Below are 17,933 nucleotides of genomic sequence, written 5' to 3'. Positions count from 1 at the left end.
ATTTCTGTCCCTGAAGAGAGTGCCACTCATATTAAGATCCAAGGGGTTAGGGAAGGTGCAATTAGGAAACGGAAAAGAGTATATAATAAAAAATAGACCAAATCCGTAAGATCTGCTAAATCAGCCAAACTGCGTGGTGACCCGCCTCAGTCTTACAACACCCAAGAAGTTATTCTCCCTGATAGAGACGCGTCCATGGAGTGGATTGCTGCTTTATTTAAATCGATTGTATCCCCGTTAGAGGCTAAACTGGATAGGTTGGACCTCAGAATTTCCAACATAGAGAAAACCACTGCCTTGATCCTAGCCAATTCAAGCAAGCCCAACAGACTAAACACCCCTCCTATTGTTCCTATCCCTTTAGCCCCTCTTCCCAATAATCCAACTCAACCCCCTATTCCTTCAATAGCAAGCTGTTTATCTGTCCCCTCTCTACCTAACAAAGTAACTACAGCTATTTCCCAACATCTTGGGAGCCAACAAGCCTGTTTGACTAATCCTCCGGGACATATGGACGAGGAAAATCAGGGGTCTCCAGTTAAAGCATATAAAACCCCTAGACCTAGACGGCCTGATCTTCCGCCGGAAGCCAATCGGTTTATGGTCGTTTTAGCTGGAGTACCGCCACTAGAAAAAGGGGAAACAGAAACTTTTAGCTCCTTAAAATACAAAATCATCAAATGGCTTAACTCACCGGATCAATGTACGGTAGCTTCTCGTATTCCAGACATGATTCATATGACACCTGCCACGTCCATCGATCCAAAGGAGGTCTATCCTGCACCCCATACCACATGTCCATCAGATATGGGATGTGCAAGCACAACCTCCACTGATACCCTTTTAGAACTGGTGCAGGTCCCCAAACCAACAGGATACTCGATGGCAAGCTGGAATATTGCAGGGTGGCGGCAAAGAGTCTCAGCCTTGGGATGGAGAGAACACATCATGGACTTTGACATTTTGTGTCTGCAGGAAACTTGGTCTGTTGAAGACATCCATTATGAGGTTTTTGTCTCTTACAATTGTCATGCCAAAGAATCTGTTATGGGGAGGGCAAAAGGAGGTTTATTGATTCTATTATCTGTGCACCTCCCTGTATTTGTAAAAAAAAGCCATTTGGTGGGGTTTCATTCTCAGATATTGGAAATTGTGGTTAACAGGGGTAGGAATTTTCTGTTGATTACCCATTATAATAACACTTTTGATTCCACCAGCACCTCTGTTGTGGACGAACTCGAAGCAGTCCTGGACACAATCTGTTATAAATCAACCATATCTTATGATATTATTTGGGGGGAGACTTCAACATCAGAATTTGTCCACATTCTTATACAACTGCTTGTGGGTTCGATGGAGACACTGGGGAGAATTTAGCCCATTTTTTACACTCCCCCTATGGTATTTCCCTTAATAACCTTCTGTTAAAGTATGATTTGACCATCCATCAACATGCACCTGATAAAGAGGGTAATATGGCCCCTACTTTTACGGGGAGGAATACCGCCTCCGTTATTGACCACCTGCTTATCTCGACCCCGCTTGTCCCGTTTTGTACGGTCCCGTGTATTCTGGACCTTGGTTTGAGTGATCACAATGCTTTAACTATGTCCATCCTTACTGAGAATTCTAGAAAGGTCTTCACTGGTAGGGTTGTAGATAACATCACCCCATGTAGGCAAAACGGGATACGGATTAAATGGTGTGGGGAAAAATCTGAGAATTTACATCGCAGAGTTGTGAAAGCTGGTTCCAAAGCGATTCTTTGTTGCCTCGAAATCAATGCTCCATCTGAAAGTATTGTAAACGACTTCGAGGAACTTGGCACCATAATTAAGAAAACCTTTACTACCAATAAGGCCCCAATCAAACGGGAAATGTTAGGCTGGTTCGACCAGGCGTGTACCCGGGCGCTAAAAGCCCTTAAGAAAGCGCTATCCAACCTACCTAGGGACAGGGAAGTGGTTAAACACCTGAGGGCCAATTATAACATCGAACTGAAGCGCAGGACGCAGGAGCTAAGAGAACAAGCCTGGGATGAACTGAATAAAGCTGCAGCCCTCTGGGATAGTAAACTGTTCTGGAGCACTATTAATAGCCCATTCCTCCAGAAGGAAGATTCCCCAGTCCTTACCGCCCAAGTAAGTGAAGATAGTTGGGTCCTACATTTTACAGGGATTTTTGACCCAACTAGGGAGTCCCGCGATAACATCTGTAATAACCCCATTATATCACTTGAACCTTTGGGAATTACAATCCATGAAGTCGACATGGCAATTAATAGTAGCAAAGGAGGGAAGGCCCCAGGACCAGACGGGGTCCCAATTGACCTATATAAATTCGATCTGGCCCTGTGGAGTCCATTACTGACCCTAGCTTTTAACGCCGCGGTCGACAATAGGACCCCCTCTACCTGGAGTGAATCCATTATTATTCCAATCCATAAGAAGGGAGATAGAGGAGAGGCTAAGAACTATCGCCCTATCTCCCTTCTGGATTCCTCTTTAAAAATTATGAGCAGGGTCCTATTGATGAGATTGGAAGAATGGGCTGAAGACAATAATATTCTTGCATCATCCCAATAAGGCTTCAGAAAGGGCCTTGGCACTATAGAACAATGTATTAACCTAAATCTCTTAATAGGGAAATACACCAAGGCCAAACCAGGTTCTTTGTTCCTGTGTTTTGCGGATCTTTCTAGTGCCTTCGATCTGGTCGACCATGCTTTGTTGTGGTCAACTTTATTGGGTATGGGTGCCCCCTCTGCTATTATCCACTTCTTAGCAAGACTTTATTCCAACTTATCGGCCCAAATCCGTTATGGACCTGAGGGGGAGTGCACTAGAAAGATTAGGGTCAGATCTGGCATCCGACAGGGATGTGTCTTGGCCCCGTTGCTTTTCTCGCTCTTCATCAACTCAGTCGAGCAGGAATTAAAGAAAGTCCAAGCCGATGCCCCACAAGCAGGAGGTCTACCTATACCGGTATTACTCTATGCCGATGATACCGTTTTACTTTCTAGAAACCCAATAGGCCTCCAAAAATTGATGAATTGTTTTTATGATTTTATTCAGGGGAAGAAACTTAAAATTAATAATTCAAAAACATTTATTTTGGTGTGTGGCAAAAAGGTAAACCATCTTAAACCTTTTTATTTTAAGGAAAACCGTATTGAGGTTGTCAAAAATTTCTGTTATCTGGGCGTTACCTTCAACAATGGAGGTTCCTGGGTCCCAGAGCAAATAAATGTTAAAGGAAGGATGGGGAAGGCTTCCTTAGGCGTTTTCCGTTTTGCCTCAAAACTAGGAAGCCGCCGCATTGTAGATATGTTGAATATCTATAAACATAGATGTGCATCGATTGCATTGTACGGTTCCGGGGTTTGGGGACATTGTAACGTAAGGGACTTGCAAATCACGGAAAATTTGTTCCTCAAACGATTACTCTGTCTCCCACCCTCGGCATCCACTGACCTAACACACATAGAATTAGGTTTGGACTACCTAACAGACTCAGTTGGACTGAGACCATTATTGGTTTGGAAATCTATTTTTACCAAGGCTGAAACCGGCTTTACAAAAGAAATCATCAAGGACTGTTTATACTTGGAAAAAGTCTCTAACATCTCCTGGTTAAAGTATGTGATTTCAACCTTTAAGGATCTGTTTGATATGGATGCAAGCAAAGATCCTGCATGTACAAACTCTTTGTCCAAACAGGAGGTTAAAGGTGAATTTCTGAGGGTTAAAACCGATTTCCAGAAAGCTGAAACAAGAGAATACTCAACCCATGTTTTTTATTATTCTCTCATAGATGATGTTTTAGGTATACCCATGTACCTTAATGCCATCAGTAGACGATCCCATCAATTTGTCCTTTCAAGATTAAGACTTGGCATTGCACATAATTTGGTGGCATTTCCGACGATGAAATGCCATTCTGCTATTCCCTGTCCGTGTGACGGTTTAACTAAACAAAGCACCTTGCACTTCTTGCTAATCTGTCCATTGTACAAAGCATTGCGTATTTTCTATCTTAAACCTTTATTTGTGAAATATTCTACGTACACTACAGGAAATACTATGCAATTATTATTCTCACTTGCCAGCCCGGATATATGCTTTTTTACTGCAACCTTTATTTTAAAATCTATTTCAGTAAGAAAAAGTATGGTTTTCCTCTAAATTTTGTATATAAACTTCTATAGTCTACGCCATATCTATCAATTTAATTCTATGAAATGTATTCCCCCTGTCGTTGTGTTCATATGTGACATGTTTTTAACCTGTATACTTTTATGATGTTTTATAACAATCGAATAAATTTTATGAAACGAAACGTTATACATGTTTATTTGCAGCCCTAATGAAGTCCAGTGTGGGGACAAAACACGCTGGCTGGGTTGACAATATCTTTTCCAATGAAGGCTGAAGAATACATGTGAATTTTATCTTTTTATATGCCACGACCTTTGATCTGTTTCTTGGACTATACATCAATAATATACAAATACAGTATTATGGACACTGGGAATTTTTCTTGCTGGAATGTAAATTAAGTACTCTAATTGTCTCTGAGGGCTTCCCTTTTTGAGGTTTATGTGCATGTAATCATATGTTCAGAAGTGTCGGCAACACCTAGAAAATGTGTTTCACTTGCTATGCATCGTCTGGAAAAATAATAACACCTCAAGCAACTTGAATACGATGAAATTAACATGGCTATTGCTGTTGATGGAGCAGGGTTTTCGTGCAAATAAAACCTGCCCGGATTGAGCTCTCACTTACATGTACTAACTGTGTGCAGTGAAAATTAAATGAAGAAGGCCTAACATGAGGGTAAATGTTACTGCGCAAGCGCGTACTGAAGTACTAAGAGTAGGCCGCAAGTGCTTCATGACTAGCGAAAATAAGAGGGACTAATGCGGCTTATGTGCACGCTATTAATGCCTGCTAGGAAATTGGTAATAAATTAATATGGGTTGCGCAGGAGTAACTGCAGCATTGGGTTGGTGCATACAGACAAGAACATTATAAGTAAATAATAATGTCTGTGTTTGTTTTCCTAGAAGCATGACTTTCTATTATACATGGCAAATAATGGGTTAAGTGCTGTCAGGATCAAAAATGCGTTAAATGATGGAAAATGGACACAAAGAAGAAGGTGGAAAATTATTCTGTCCTTCAAGTCCTGAGTGTCTGCCAAAATCAGTATGAAAGAACAATGCGACAAATAGATGGAAGCTTCCTCTGCAGAGAGGCTCTCAGCGAGAAAGATATACAAAGATCGCAACATTTTGCCGGAGAAGAGGAATAAATTGAGTATGGTTCGAATTCATATTTCTTGGGGTGGAAGCTTAAGTCATAGATTAACCCCTTCCACGCTGATGACGAGCTGGGCTCGTCATGAGGTAGCCTCCTGCTACGCTGATGACGAGCCCAGCTCGTCACGTAACATGCGGTTTTAAAAATCTCCGCGTACGAGCGGAATTCCGCCCGCACACATGCGGTTAAATGAAAACAATGGGACATTTAGAGAGACTGTCATGCTGAAAGTGGTGTGACCATACACCCCCTTCCTTAACCAATCAAATGCGAAAAAGACCTGTCGTTTGTTACATGTGAGGGTTGGACATTTGGGTTTTAGGGTATAATTGAGGTGCCTGGTGGGAGGAGTTTTTTTATGCTCTATTGTTGACTGAATCATGAGTCTGTTGGGAGATTGACACTGTCGTCGGTTTGCTGTCCTGTTCCTGTTCACTGATTCCTGACTTAGTCTTTGCCTCTTCAAATCTTCTTGAGGGGCCTTGTTGCTCTCATGGCCAGAGAGTAGATTTCCTTATTTCTACATTGGTAAGTACAGACCGAAATCTGAATTTGCATAATCATTTGCAAATGTATTTTGTCTCTGAATCTTTTGTCTCTTCTCCTATCCACTCCTTTAGGCATTGTCATTGATCTGAATTTGTCATTTTTTCTTCTGATTTTGTTCTCCTTGTGACAATTCTATGATTCGTGCTGTATGATTTGTATAAAGAGCATTGATTTCAAATTTTTAGATAAACATTATAAATTTACAAATGAGTCTATATTTATTAAGAGTGATTCAGGTTCAGGTTCAGGTTTTAAGGTCTTTATTTCGATATCAAAATCATAAAAGACAATATTTAAACACATTTCATTATGATTACATTATTCCTTTAAAAACAACAACACCATTATCTTTAAAAAGTTATTAAACATACAGAAATACAAGACAAACCTGACCATAACATATTAAAATTTGTGAGACAAACAAAAGATGCGGGAAACATACCTCATGCTATATACAATTTTTCCAACATTTAGTTTAAGAGTGGTGTGGGGACCTTTATGAAGAAATTAAGAGGCCTTAACACATTAACTGCTTCTTGCCCTAATGACCCAGGCCCACCCTAGGAATTTGGCTGTACTCACCACAATCAGCTCTGAGGTATTGGTTTTTAAAACCTGAATAGCCTCCGAGGACCTTCTGAAAGGGAGGTGCTGGAACAAGGGTTTTAGCCATTTTGTGCGGGGTACAGAATAGATCGGGCAGGCAAAACGGGAAATGACCCTCAGTTTCTTTATAACTTGTGCAGCAACTACAGAATTCAGATACTCCTTTGGCCCATTTTTTTGTAAAGGAATTCAAAGGCAGTGATCCTACACGAAACTGATGGTAGAGCTTCTTGTCCAACGGTTTAGTAATGATGTCCCAGTAAGTCTCACGGGAGGGATCCAACTTAATGGTCAGGAACCTCCCTGTGAGACCAACAGAGCTGGAAGCCGTTATTAACAATGAACGGACCGAAGCCCAGTACAATGCCTTAAAATCCAGCTTGGATGGGAAAGCGTTGGTGCTTGGAGAGATCCACAGATGTTCAAGTCCCATTTCAATCAGGATGGATTTTACACTTTTTAACCAGGGGATTCTCCCAGATCCCCCAATTGACCTAACTTTGGCCAGTTCCCTGGCAAAAAGGGAGAGATCAGGGGATGTCCATAAGCGCCTCCAGAAGGCCACCAGTCTAAATCTAGCCATCTTATTGATAGGGTTGCATCCCATGTCCAAACATAGTGGTATAGAGGGTGACGATTGGGGTAACCCAATCAAGCCCCTTAGAAACTTGCACTGGGTTCTGAATAGGCTGGAGAGATCAGTATAACCCCAGAGATCAGCACCATACAAGATTGCGGTATTGATCTTGGTGTCGTAAATTTTTAGCGCTGGGGAAACCCGTTTGGTAATTGATCTCCTTTGCTCACTCAGAAAGCAACCAGTGAGTCGGGCAAGTTTAAGTTGTTGGGCACCAACCTGATCCTTCCAACCCAGGCGACGGTCCAAGGTAACCCCCAAGTACGTCATGGTTTCGACTTGTTCCAAGTCGACTCCACTCAAACTTACGGAGCTACGGACAAGATGCCTCCTGCTGAAAACCACAAACTTGGTTTTACCAACGTTTACCTTAAGATCATTGATGGCACAAAACTCCTCGAAGCGATCCAGCGCCCGCTGCAGACCGCTGCGGGTTTTTGAGAGGAGCAAAGTGTCATCGGCGAAGATAAGCATTGGAAACCTCGTCCCTGCCAACAAGGGGGCGTCAGTGGGGGTGTCCGTGAAAAATTTGACTACTTGATCGATGAATAGCAGGAAGAGTGTTGGGGCCAGGACACAACCCTGACGAATGCCACGGGTCACGGGAAAAGATTTTGATACTTGGCCCTGGCCTCCCCACCTCACCCTAGCATAATTATCCTCATGCATTTTGACTATCAGGTCAAGAAGTTCCCTTGGTAATCCCAAATCCCTCAGGACGCACCACAGTTTTACCCTCGGCACGAGATCGAAAGCGGACTTCAGATCAATAAAAGCGGCAAAGATGGTACCGCCGCCGAGCAAAACCACCTTCCAGTAGATCAGACAAAATCTGAACACCTGATCGATGGTGCTCGTTCCAGATCTGAAGCCCGCTTGCATGGGAGATAGAATATCCTCTAGTTCAATCCAGCCTTGAACTCTGCTCAAAACCATGCGTGAAATAATTTTTTGGAGGGAGTCGATAAGGCTAATCGGGCGATAGTTGCCCGGGTTAGACCTATCGCCTTTTTTGTGGATAGGGAGTATCTCCGCACCCTTCCACGACCTAGGAATTCTTGCACCATTGGTTATTGCATTAGCGATCTTTGTTATGTAGGGCACCCAAAGAGCGGGGTTGGCTTTAAACAGGTCAACAGGGATTAGGTCCATACCTGGTGCTTTACCCCGCTGGGACAGGCCAAGTGCTAGCTCCACCTCGGTTTCTGTGAATATGAGTTTCACCCCTCGAATGAGTGGCGGAAATACCACATCCAATTCAAAGGGAGGTTCGGATGTTTCGGCACAAAATTGGGCCGAGTAATGGGTCACCCAAACTTCAGGGAATACATAGTTTGTATGGGTGCGTGAGTCAGTGTCCCTACCCCATTTCACTATATTCCAGAACTTAAGCTGGTTATTTGAGGTGGAGGCGTCCAGAAGATCGGACCAGTACATGTCCTCCCACTCCCGTTTGGCTTCCCACTGAGCTTTCTTGTATTGCTCCCTGGCTGCCTTAACCGCACACATGTTCCGGGACTTAACCTCTTTAACAAGATGTCTGTGGGCCTCCCTGCACTTTTTGTTGTACCATTTCTGGCGAATTGCATTCCGTTTAACATTACCCTTCTGACCTGGTAGGGAGAGAAGGGATTTGAGCTCATTAAAACAACGCTCATGAAGGTCAATAGCAGTATTTGCAGATCCACCCCCCTGCAGTTCCCCGCGCATAATTTCACTAAACGTGTTTGAAACCACGATCTCGACGCTCTCATGGAAGGTCTCTTCCCCCGCTAGCCTAGACCATTTTAACCTTCTACGGTCATTGGTCAGGTAAACATCCCCTGTCCGGGTGATATTGGGTTCTTTTAATCTCTTCATACCTGGCAACCTCAATTTAAGTGCGAGGGGATTATGGTCGCTTTCTGGGCAGGGTACAACTTCCATATCAACCAGCTGCGGCCAATATTCCAACTTCAGCAGGAAATAATCAATCCTGCTTTTCCTCATACCATTATCAAAGGTGTAGTTGGCACCCAAGTCCGATCTTGACCGGCCATTTATTGCCCTGAGCCCTTGAGTAAGGCACAAAGCCATCCAGTTCAGAGCGGCCTTAGTAGCTTTAACAGTTTTGTTTAACAGTAAGTCTGGAATGTTCCAGACTGCATCTTCTGCAGAACCCCAACTGTCTCCGGCTGCATATAGCGGCTCGAAGGTGCAGTTAAAATCGCCTGCCAGGAGGATAAAGTCTTCTCTGGGCTGTCCTGTGAGAAGGTGATCCAATACATCCAACACAGCAGGGCAGCGGCCCCCTGGGAGCCCTCTTGCATATACATTAATAATAATCATATCCCGATAACCCTCTTTACTCAGTTTGATTGCCAAGATGTCCGGGTTGTCTACAGGTATCTCCGATGGGTGATATCCTGATGACTGCTTCACCCAGATCAGGAGTCCCCCGGAGGCACGCCCTTTGGCACCCTTAATAGCTGGTTTAAAGAAATTTACAAAACCTACTCTATGGACTGGGTCGGGTGCCCAAGTTTCCTGTAGCAGGATGATATCAAAACTATCCACAAACTCCAACCAATCTTCTGATTTCATGCTTCTCCTGACCCCTGCAACATTCCAAGACATTATGTTAAAAGTATCCAGTGATGGAACTACCAGAGGGATCATTCGTGCTGGTGCAGCAGGGGACAGTACCATACCTCCCCTTGGCCCGACTGTGTTACAAGAAGAAGCCACCCTTGGCGGACTCACTAGAACTCTGAGAGGTGTAACCTCTGATAGGCCTGCCTCTTCAACCCTGATCTTAATGGAGCCAATTACAGGTTTTGGAATAGATTGTCGGCTTTCCAAGGGTGTATCAATAGCCACATGTGTTTCAGATGGATTAGAAATGGAAAGCCTAGTTGCAGGTCTTGGAGCTGGCCCTGCTACTTCAGTGGGAACAACATTTTCTGCACAAACTTCTAGTGGGGTAGGGACAGAGAACACAGGGATGGGGATGGGTTCAGATTTGTGAGCTAATAGTTTAGCCCTCCGGAGTCAATCGACCTCGTCTAGACAACCAAACTTGTTCGAAGTGGGGACCCCTTCCCACCAACCATTTTGACCCTGCCAACCTACCCTTCGTCCACCCCACGTGGTATTATGAACTGTGGTCCAATTCCCTCCTAGGTTTGTGTGTGGTCGTGGGGGGTAGAAGAAGGTAAGTGGCTTAACAGTGATACCAGAGTTATCGCCACATACATCCCATGAATATAGATGGTGAACAGTCTTTGGGTCTGCAAAAGAAATAACAATACAATCACCCGGGATTGACTTGGGTGAAGGGCCTACCCATGGAACCCTGCGGATGTTGCTTCTAAGATTGTTCGGTAGTTGTCTATTTGCATTGAGCCAATGAATAGCCTTGTTCTGTAGTGAACAATGATCCTCATGAGACCATGGCTCCAGAACAGGCACACCTGCCAATACTACAACATAAGACCTGGCATCTGGTGGTAAATCAATGTAGCCTCCACGAAAGTTGTGTCTATTTCCGTTTCTAGATCCCTTGGAGTGGAGGCGTGGATTCACACTCTTATTTGTTTGTTGGGCACTAGCCTGAGAGCCCATTTTTGAGGGAGCTTTAACTTGTAATGGGCAAGGGATTGGGGCAATAGGATGAGGGTTGATAGCTAAAGGGTTACAGTCCTTAGTGCGAGGTTTTGGTATGGGTTTGGGGTTAGACAAGGGTGGGGCCGGTATGAGTGCAACTGGGGCCTGTGGGATGCTCTCTACACCCAATAGGGTATTTGCCTCCATCTGCTTTAGGCCAAGACTAGCTAGAGTGACGATTGTCTTGTCCATTTCTAATAAATTGTTTTCAATTCGTGAGAGTCGAAGTTCCAGGGGGGATAGAAGCCTCCTCAAAGTGTCCCATACAATGTTGATGAAATCTTCATCTCCCCCCTGTAACTTACCAAACTCACCCTGCGGAACCTCAGGGGCTCCCTCAACAAGATTCAGGAGTAATTCCCCCGTTTTTGGATCTGGGTCTGTGCTATCTGTACTGTCTATACTGATACCAGTGTCCACACCAGAAGGGCAAGTATTGGTCAGCGGGACACTAGTACCTGCTCTATTTAAGGCCAGGAGACGACGATTATTAAAAAAATGTGCCCTCGCAATTTTGGCCTTTTTCCGAGCATAAGCTGACCTGGCAAGACGTTTTTTTAGGTTTGCGGCATCCCTTTTATTAACAAAAGCTGGCTGCTTTAACATGTCAGATTGTTTGGAGATATCCAAAGTTGAATTTTGGCTTTTTAACATCAGAGGCTGGGTGAGCTTAGGGGATATCGACAAAGGAGTAGGTTGTGACTCTGTTGGAGGGGTTGGTGGGGGATGATGGATGTCCGCCTGGGCTATCAGGGGCCGGGGGACGGACGGGCGTTCAGGAGTTTTAGCCGAGGCAATATTGCCTAAGGATGATTTTTTAGAAAATGCTATATCCTGTGATAGTCTTCGCGCAGCCTCTAGCTCCAGTGACACTCTATGTTGCATTTTAGAGATTTCATTGTCGATGGCTATGTTGGTCTTCACAATGAAATCATCGAGTGTCCCATTATTTTTTAGCCCTCCCATGGTAGTTTTGCTACGAGTACCCCGTGAGCACATGTTAAGTATAAAACAAATGTAAAATGATTAAAACCTGTACGTGTGATCACAATTTGGTCAGGGGGGGTGGCCCGGTCCAGTCCTTTCAGTCCTCGAACGGCCTCAAACGGCCCGCTCTTTGCCCGGTCTTCGCCCCGAGCTGCGTCCCGCGCTGCGGGAGAACAGACCAAGGAAATAGGGAATTGCTGAGGCGTGGGGGCGGGGCAGCAGGGAGAGCGGACCGGAAGGTGTTAGACGGTCACGCAGGGACTCCTGGAATCTGGAGTCCCCGCCACGCTCGCAGCCCTGCTGCTTTCCTCAGCCAAGGACCTTATCAGCACCCACTCCGACACAGGAGACGCTGCTGGCGCTGCGGCACCCGCGAAGCGGGTGCGGCGAGGTCGGAAGGGTTCAGGTGCACAAAGGGTGGGCTCTCCTCCAGCCAAGACTCCTCACGGTAAAAGTTCGTCGGAATGACGGTCCCACAGAAGGCAAGGTGAGAACGGATTAAGAAGCCTGTGATGGGCGGGGCAGCAGGGAGAGCGGACCGGAAGGTGTTAGACGGTCACGCAGGGACTCCTGGAATCTGGAGTCCCCGCCACGCTCGCAGCCCTGCTGCTTTCCTCAGCCAAGGACCTTATCAGCACCCACTCCGACACAGGAGCAGCCCCTCACGCTGCTGGCGCTGCGGCACCCGCGAAGCAGGTGCGGCGAGGTCGGAAGGGTTCAGGTGCACAAAGGGTGGGCTCTCCTCCAGCCAAGACTCCTCACGGTAAAAGTTCGTCGGAATGACGGTCCCACAGAAGGCAAGGTGAGAACGGATTAAGAAGCCTGTGATGGGCGGGGGGCGGGGCAGCAGGGAGAGCGGACCGGAAGTTGTTAGACGGTCACGCAGGGACTCCTGGAATCTGGAGTCCCCGCCACGCTCGCAGCCCTGCTGCTTTCCTCAGCCAAGGACCTTATCAGCACCCACTCCGACACAGGAGCAGCCCCTCACGCTGCTGGCGCTGCGGCACCCGCGAAGCGGGTGCGGCGAGGTCGGAAGGGTTCAGGTGCACAAAGGGTGGGCTCTCCTCCAGCCAAGACTCCTCACGGTAAAAGTTCGTCGGAATGAAGGCAAGGTGAGAACGGATTAAGAAGCCTGTGATGGGCGGGGGGCGGGGCAGCAGGGAGAGCGGACCGGAAGGTGTTAGACGGTCACGCAGGGACTCCTGGAATCTGGAGTCCCCGCCACGCTCGCAGCCCTGCTGCTTTCCTCAGCCAAGGACCTTATCAGCACCCACTCCGACACAGGAGCAGCCCCTCACGCTGCTGGCGCTGCGGCACCCGCGAAGCGGGTGCGGCGAGGTCGGAAGGGTTCAGGTGCACAAAGGGTGGGCTCTCCTCCAGCCAAGACTCCTCATGGTAAAAGTTCGTCGGAATGACGGTCATTCCAGGGTATTAATTTGCCAAATGTAATCAATTATACAAAGATTACATCGCCAATTTGGTATACTAGAGATGAGGGTACATTATTGAGATTGGTAACTTTGGTATATTCTTTAGAATTACACTAACCCAGTGTGAAGGGACTTTGTTGGGTAATGGAAATTGGGGCTAGTCTTTGGAAAATTTCTAGTCCTGAATCGCTGGATCACTGTTGAAGGGGTTATGTCAGTATATTCTTCTTTGTGCCAGGGGCAAACATGCGGATGGACACTAGGAAGCTTTAACAGGAAATTTTTAATATTATGGTACTTGATAGGGTTAGGAAATCAAGAGCTTGTGGATGGCTGAATACCTCCAATGTGTGTTGGCAGATTCCATCTGAAGGGTACGGAGACTACCTTAAACATTTCAAAACGGAAAAATAAACACCTCTTTCCCCCAAAAGCACTATCCCAAGGTATCCTCCGAAAATGCTAACAGTAGAGGAAGTAATCAGTTATTGGGGAAGGGACTGAGGAGGATCTTCCATTGGCACTGGCCATGCAAGACAGAATCATTTAGCAATGATCGCTCTCTGCTGCATAAGGCAGATGGCGGAAACTGTATCTGTCGGAAGGGTTCAGGTGCACAAAGAGTGGGCTCTCCTCCAGCCAAGACTCCTCACGGTAAAAGTTCGTCGGAATGACGGTCATTCCAGGGTATTAATTTGCCAAATGTAATCAATTATACAAAGATTACATCGCCAATTTGGTATACTAGAGATGAGGGTACATTATTGAGATTGGTAACTTTGGCATATTCTTTAGAATTACACTAACCCAGTGTGAAGGGACTTTGTTGGGTAATGGAAATTGGGGCTAGTCTTTGGAAAATTTCTAGTCCTGAATCGCTGGATCACTGTTGAAGGGGTTATGTCAGTATATTCTTCTTTGTGCCAGGGGCAAACATGCGGATGGACACTAGGAAGCTTTAACAGGAAATTTTTAATATTATGGTACTTGATAGGGTTAGGAAATCAAGAGCTTGTGGATGGCTGAATAACTCCAATGTGTGTTGGCAGATTCCATCTGAAGGGTACGGAGATTACCTTAAACATTTCAAAACGGAAAAATAAACACCTCTTTCCCCCAAAAGCACTATCCCAAGGTATCCTCCGAAAATGCTAACAGTAGAGGAAGTAATCAGTTATTGGGGAAGGGACTGAGGAGGATCTTCCATTGGCACTGGCCAGGCAAGATAGAATCATTTAGCAATGATCTCTCTCTGCTGCATAAGGCAGATGGCGGAAACTGTATCTGAATTCATTTTAAGTACAATACATTATTAAAGGTGAAGTCCTTCACAAAGTTTCATATTCTACCTGCCAATGCTAAAAATGAGAGAATTGAAGGAGGGCTGTGCGCAGTGGTGAGGATATTTATTCCTAGTGTTTAATTCTCTTAACACCTTCATTGTAAGGATTTTCATTAAGCCAACCTTTTCCATATGTAAATTTAATACGAAGGCTTTCTTCCTGCTCTCACGTTTCTTCTTCCTGCTGGGCCTGTACAGTATGTAACGCCCCAAAGCACAGTAGACCAGTTTCAATTTGAAATATTGGAACAAGTATCTCCAGGGAGGGCACTCGTCTCCCTTCAGAGACAATGCTCTTTTTCTGAGAGTGACAAGAGAGGGAGGAAAACAAGATCTGCCTCACATGAATAAGAGAGAGGTACAGCCTATCTAGGGAGGTTTCCTTGCCCTATTTTGTCAAAGGAGGCAAGTCAAGCGACATTGACACTACGGCTAGGAGAAACTCAGGGCTACACAATGACTTATAGCAGCTGCAATCTTTAACAAACACATTATAAATGAAAGTGCCAAGACTAGCAAAACATGTGTGCGTCAACAGTCAACGTAAATATTAAGACATGGTCTCCTCATGTAAAACCATATACAGATACAGGCTTCTACCACTATTTTTTTTGTACAACCACCAAAAGTGTGTCAAAGAAATAGGGGTGTAACATATTATTTAGATTGTATGACAGTGTAATAATGGGGCGAGGACTGATGTGTGAATGAGAGAGTTCGGAGTTGTGCAAGTTGACTAGTCTTCAAACTGTAGCATGCTGGATAACAAGAGGATTAGAGCAGAAGTCATTGTAAAGCTGTTATTCTCACCTTGAATTCCTTGATGCCGGTATAGATACTGATGGGTGCTATTTCTATCTCTCCATTCACTCGCACATCAGTTACAATCTCGATCACTTGCTCCAGAGCCCGTCGCATTCGATGAAACACTCCTTCCTTATTTATACGCGCCGACTCACAATCGGGGTGTCGAAGACACGTCTTTAGAGCATAAAACAAATATCACATTCAGTGACATGTTCCCAAATTCCCAAATATAAATCAGATCTGAATTATTAGCATCAATGACTGCTGAACATCCTCTTACACACCCATAGTCAGAATCTAATATTAAAATCATTCAGTTTTAACAATATCTTGCTAGGTTTTCATTCTTCACTGCCCGGAGGTAGCATAATATGTTTTACTTCCCCTCCATCATTATAGTTGGCCAGAACATCGGATTTTTGGAGACCAGGCTGTTCATAGTTAGGATAGCAAAAAAAGCACTTCAGTCTTTTCTTTTACCCGTTCCCTACTTTCAAATACAAAATAATAGATTTCACTGCACTTGAAAACTCTGATTTCTGACCATATTAACTCTCCATCCATCCTCAAAGGAAAATGCCTATCATGTTTCTTTCTGCCACCATGCTTTGTCTTTGTATCTCACACTTTGCAGGTTAATTTTCATCCCTTCTTTCTTTGTCACTGTTTTCTTGTCTTTCTCTCTTCTCTGATACTCTAGGTCAAAGGTTGATCCCAAAAAATTAGTACGGATGCAAATCACATGCAACCACCTGCACAAATTAAGCACTGCATTTTACCTTTGAAGCTGTGAGCAGCATCATTGTACATTTCTCGAGCACTGCTCTTGCTGCTGCCATTCGCGCTTTTTTCTTTTCATCTTTCAGATCCTATAAGATGACATTTAAACAAGACATGTTCTTTATTAAGTATAGAAAAAGTGGCCAGCAGGTCTTTCCACCAACTTCTCTCCACACAACGCCAATATTATTCCAGAGCATAGGAATAGAACAATGAAGGCAATGAGCGTGTGTGAGACATGTAGGTTTGTGGATAGACACATGTAATAAATACATTATATAAATAACAGCAAATTCCACCCCTCCACAAAAATATCGTGAATCTACAAAATATTGAGAATCTAAAGGCACACCTGGGCACCTAGCTTGCCACTTGCCAGTCGTCCCAGTTCCTGCTTGTTCCAGCCTGATCCAGTTGCGACCTATTTAACAGGAGACACTGTTGCTGAACTGATTTTCCTGCTCACCGTTTTTCCCATCATCAGAAGACCTGCCCACCCCAGGACCTATTTAATGCAGGCTGCAGGTACTCATCTACACCTTCCCCCACCTGGTTTGCGCCCAGCACCAGGAACCCGGACCCCATGACCATCCAACGCAACACCACAACCACAGTCACAGCCTCAACTGGAGTTAACGAACACCGCCATTACTCCTCTGAGGCCTCCACAAATTACTCCTGCAAACACGTTGCTGCCTTGCATCCCCCAGCACCACAATAGGACCCTCCTCCTGCAATCATTGCCATTTCACCGGCAACACCTCAGACGCTGACACCACTACCTTCAATCAAGCGACGCATGCCACCACCACCACCCCACACCAAATGTCTGCCATGCTACTCAACGTCCGATCCCTCGGGAAACATTCCATTGAAATCTGGGACCTGCTCAAAAGCAACACACCAGACCTTCTCTTTCTGACCAAAACAAGACTCAACCCAGCCTCCAACCTGGACATTGCTGCATCCATCCCGCCCACGAACAAAATCATACACCAGGAACAAACCACAAATCACGCGAAGGACTCGTGTTCTTCTACAAAACACGGTTGACGCACCACGTCCCCAGACACCAACCTCATGGAACACGTTCACTTCAAAATATGAATGGACTACACCGCCACCCTTAAGGGAACCCTTGCCTAAAGACTCCTGGGCCCCCAAGCGGAATTCTTCAACCACATCGCAGACTTCATTGCTCCCCTCGCCATCAGATCAACCAACTACTTCTCTGCGGGGACTTCAATTTCCACCTGGAGGCACCACAGACCCCTAGTTCTCAGCACTCCTCGATAGCCTCAGTAACCTCGGACTCACCCACCTTGTCCAAGGACCAACCAACACAGCAGGTCACACACTCAACCCTATTTTCTCCTCCAACAACCGGATAACTACCACCCACATGACCCCACTCACATGGTCTGACCATTACATCATACATTTCAAGATACCCAGTCACACCACCAGAAAAACTCAAAGCACTATCAAGACACTGTTTCAAAATATCAGAAGAAAACTGGACCAAGACCCTGCAGGAATGCCCACACAATCACACCTGGAAACTCGATGTTGACACCAAGTTCTTCAATAAACGGGACACTAACTGCACCAACCGCACTACTCCCACCATAAATAAAGATCTACAAGCAATAAATGACCTAGCTGGTATACAAATGACCTCAGGGAGTCCAAACACCACTGCAAACAATTTGAGAGAAATTGGAGACTCAACAAAAACACCACGACAAGAACCAAATACAAAGCCACCCTCAACCTCTACCACCAACAACTATGAAACACAAAAAAAGGCCCTAACTCTCAGACTC

The 17,933-nt window shown here is 45.3% G+C and overlaps 1 protein-coding gene across 2 annotated transcripts in view; it reads right to left on the bottom strand.

Moving 5' to 3' along the window:
• The window catches only part of CTNNAL1 (catenin alpha like 1), an 883,049-nt gene that overhangs the window by 456,516 nt on the left and 408,600 nt on the right, over positions 1 to 17,933 (bottom strand). For both annotated transcript variants that reach the window (XM_078687708.1, XM_078687709.1), the window contains exons 5-6: positions 16,107 to 16,196; positions 15,331 to 15,501 (exon numbers count right to left, since the gene is read on the bottom strand). In XM_078687708.1, coding sequence (XP_078543834.1) covers positions 15,331 to 15,501; positions 16,107 to 16,196 — 261 coding nt within the window. The remainder of the gene's footprint in view (positions 1 to 15,330; positions 15,502 to 16,106; positions 16,197 to 17,933) is intronic.

This window comes from Lissotriton helveticus, chromosome 4_1 (assembly GCF_964261635.1).
Source record: "Lissotriton helveticus chromosome 4_1, aLisHel1.1, whole genome shotgun sequence".
NCBI classification, from domain to species: domain Eukaryota; kingdom Metazoa; phylum Chordata; class Amphibia; order Caudata; family Salamandridae; genus Lissotriton; species Lissotriton helveticus.
The sequence above is the reverse complement of the archived record's forward strand: the minus strand, read 5'-3'. Positions and strand labels throughout refer to the sequence as shown.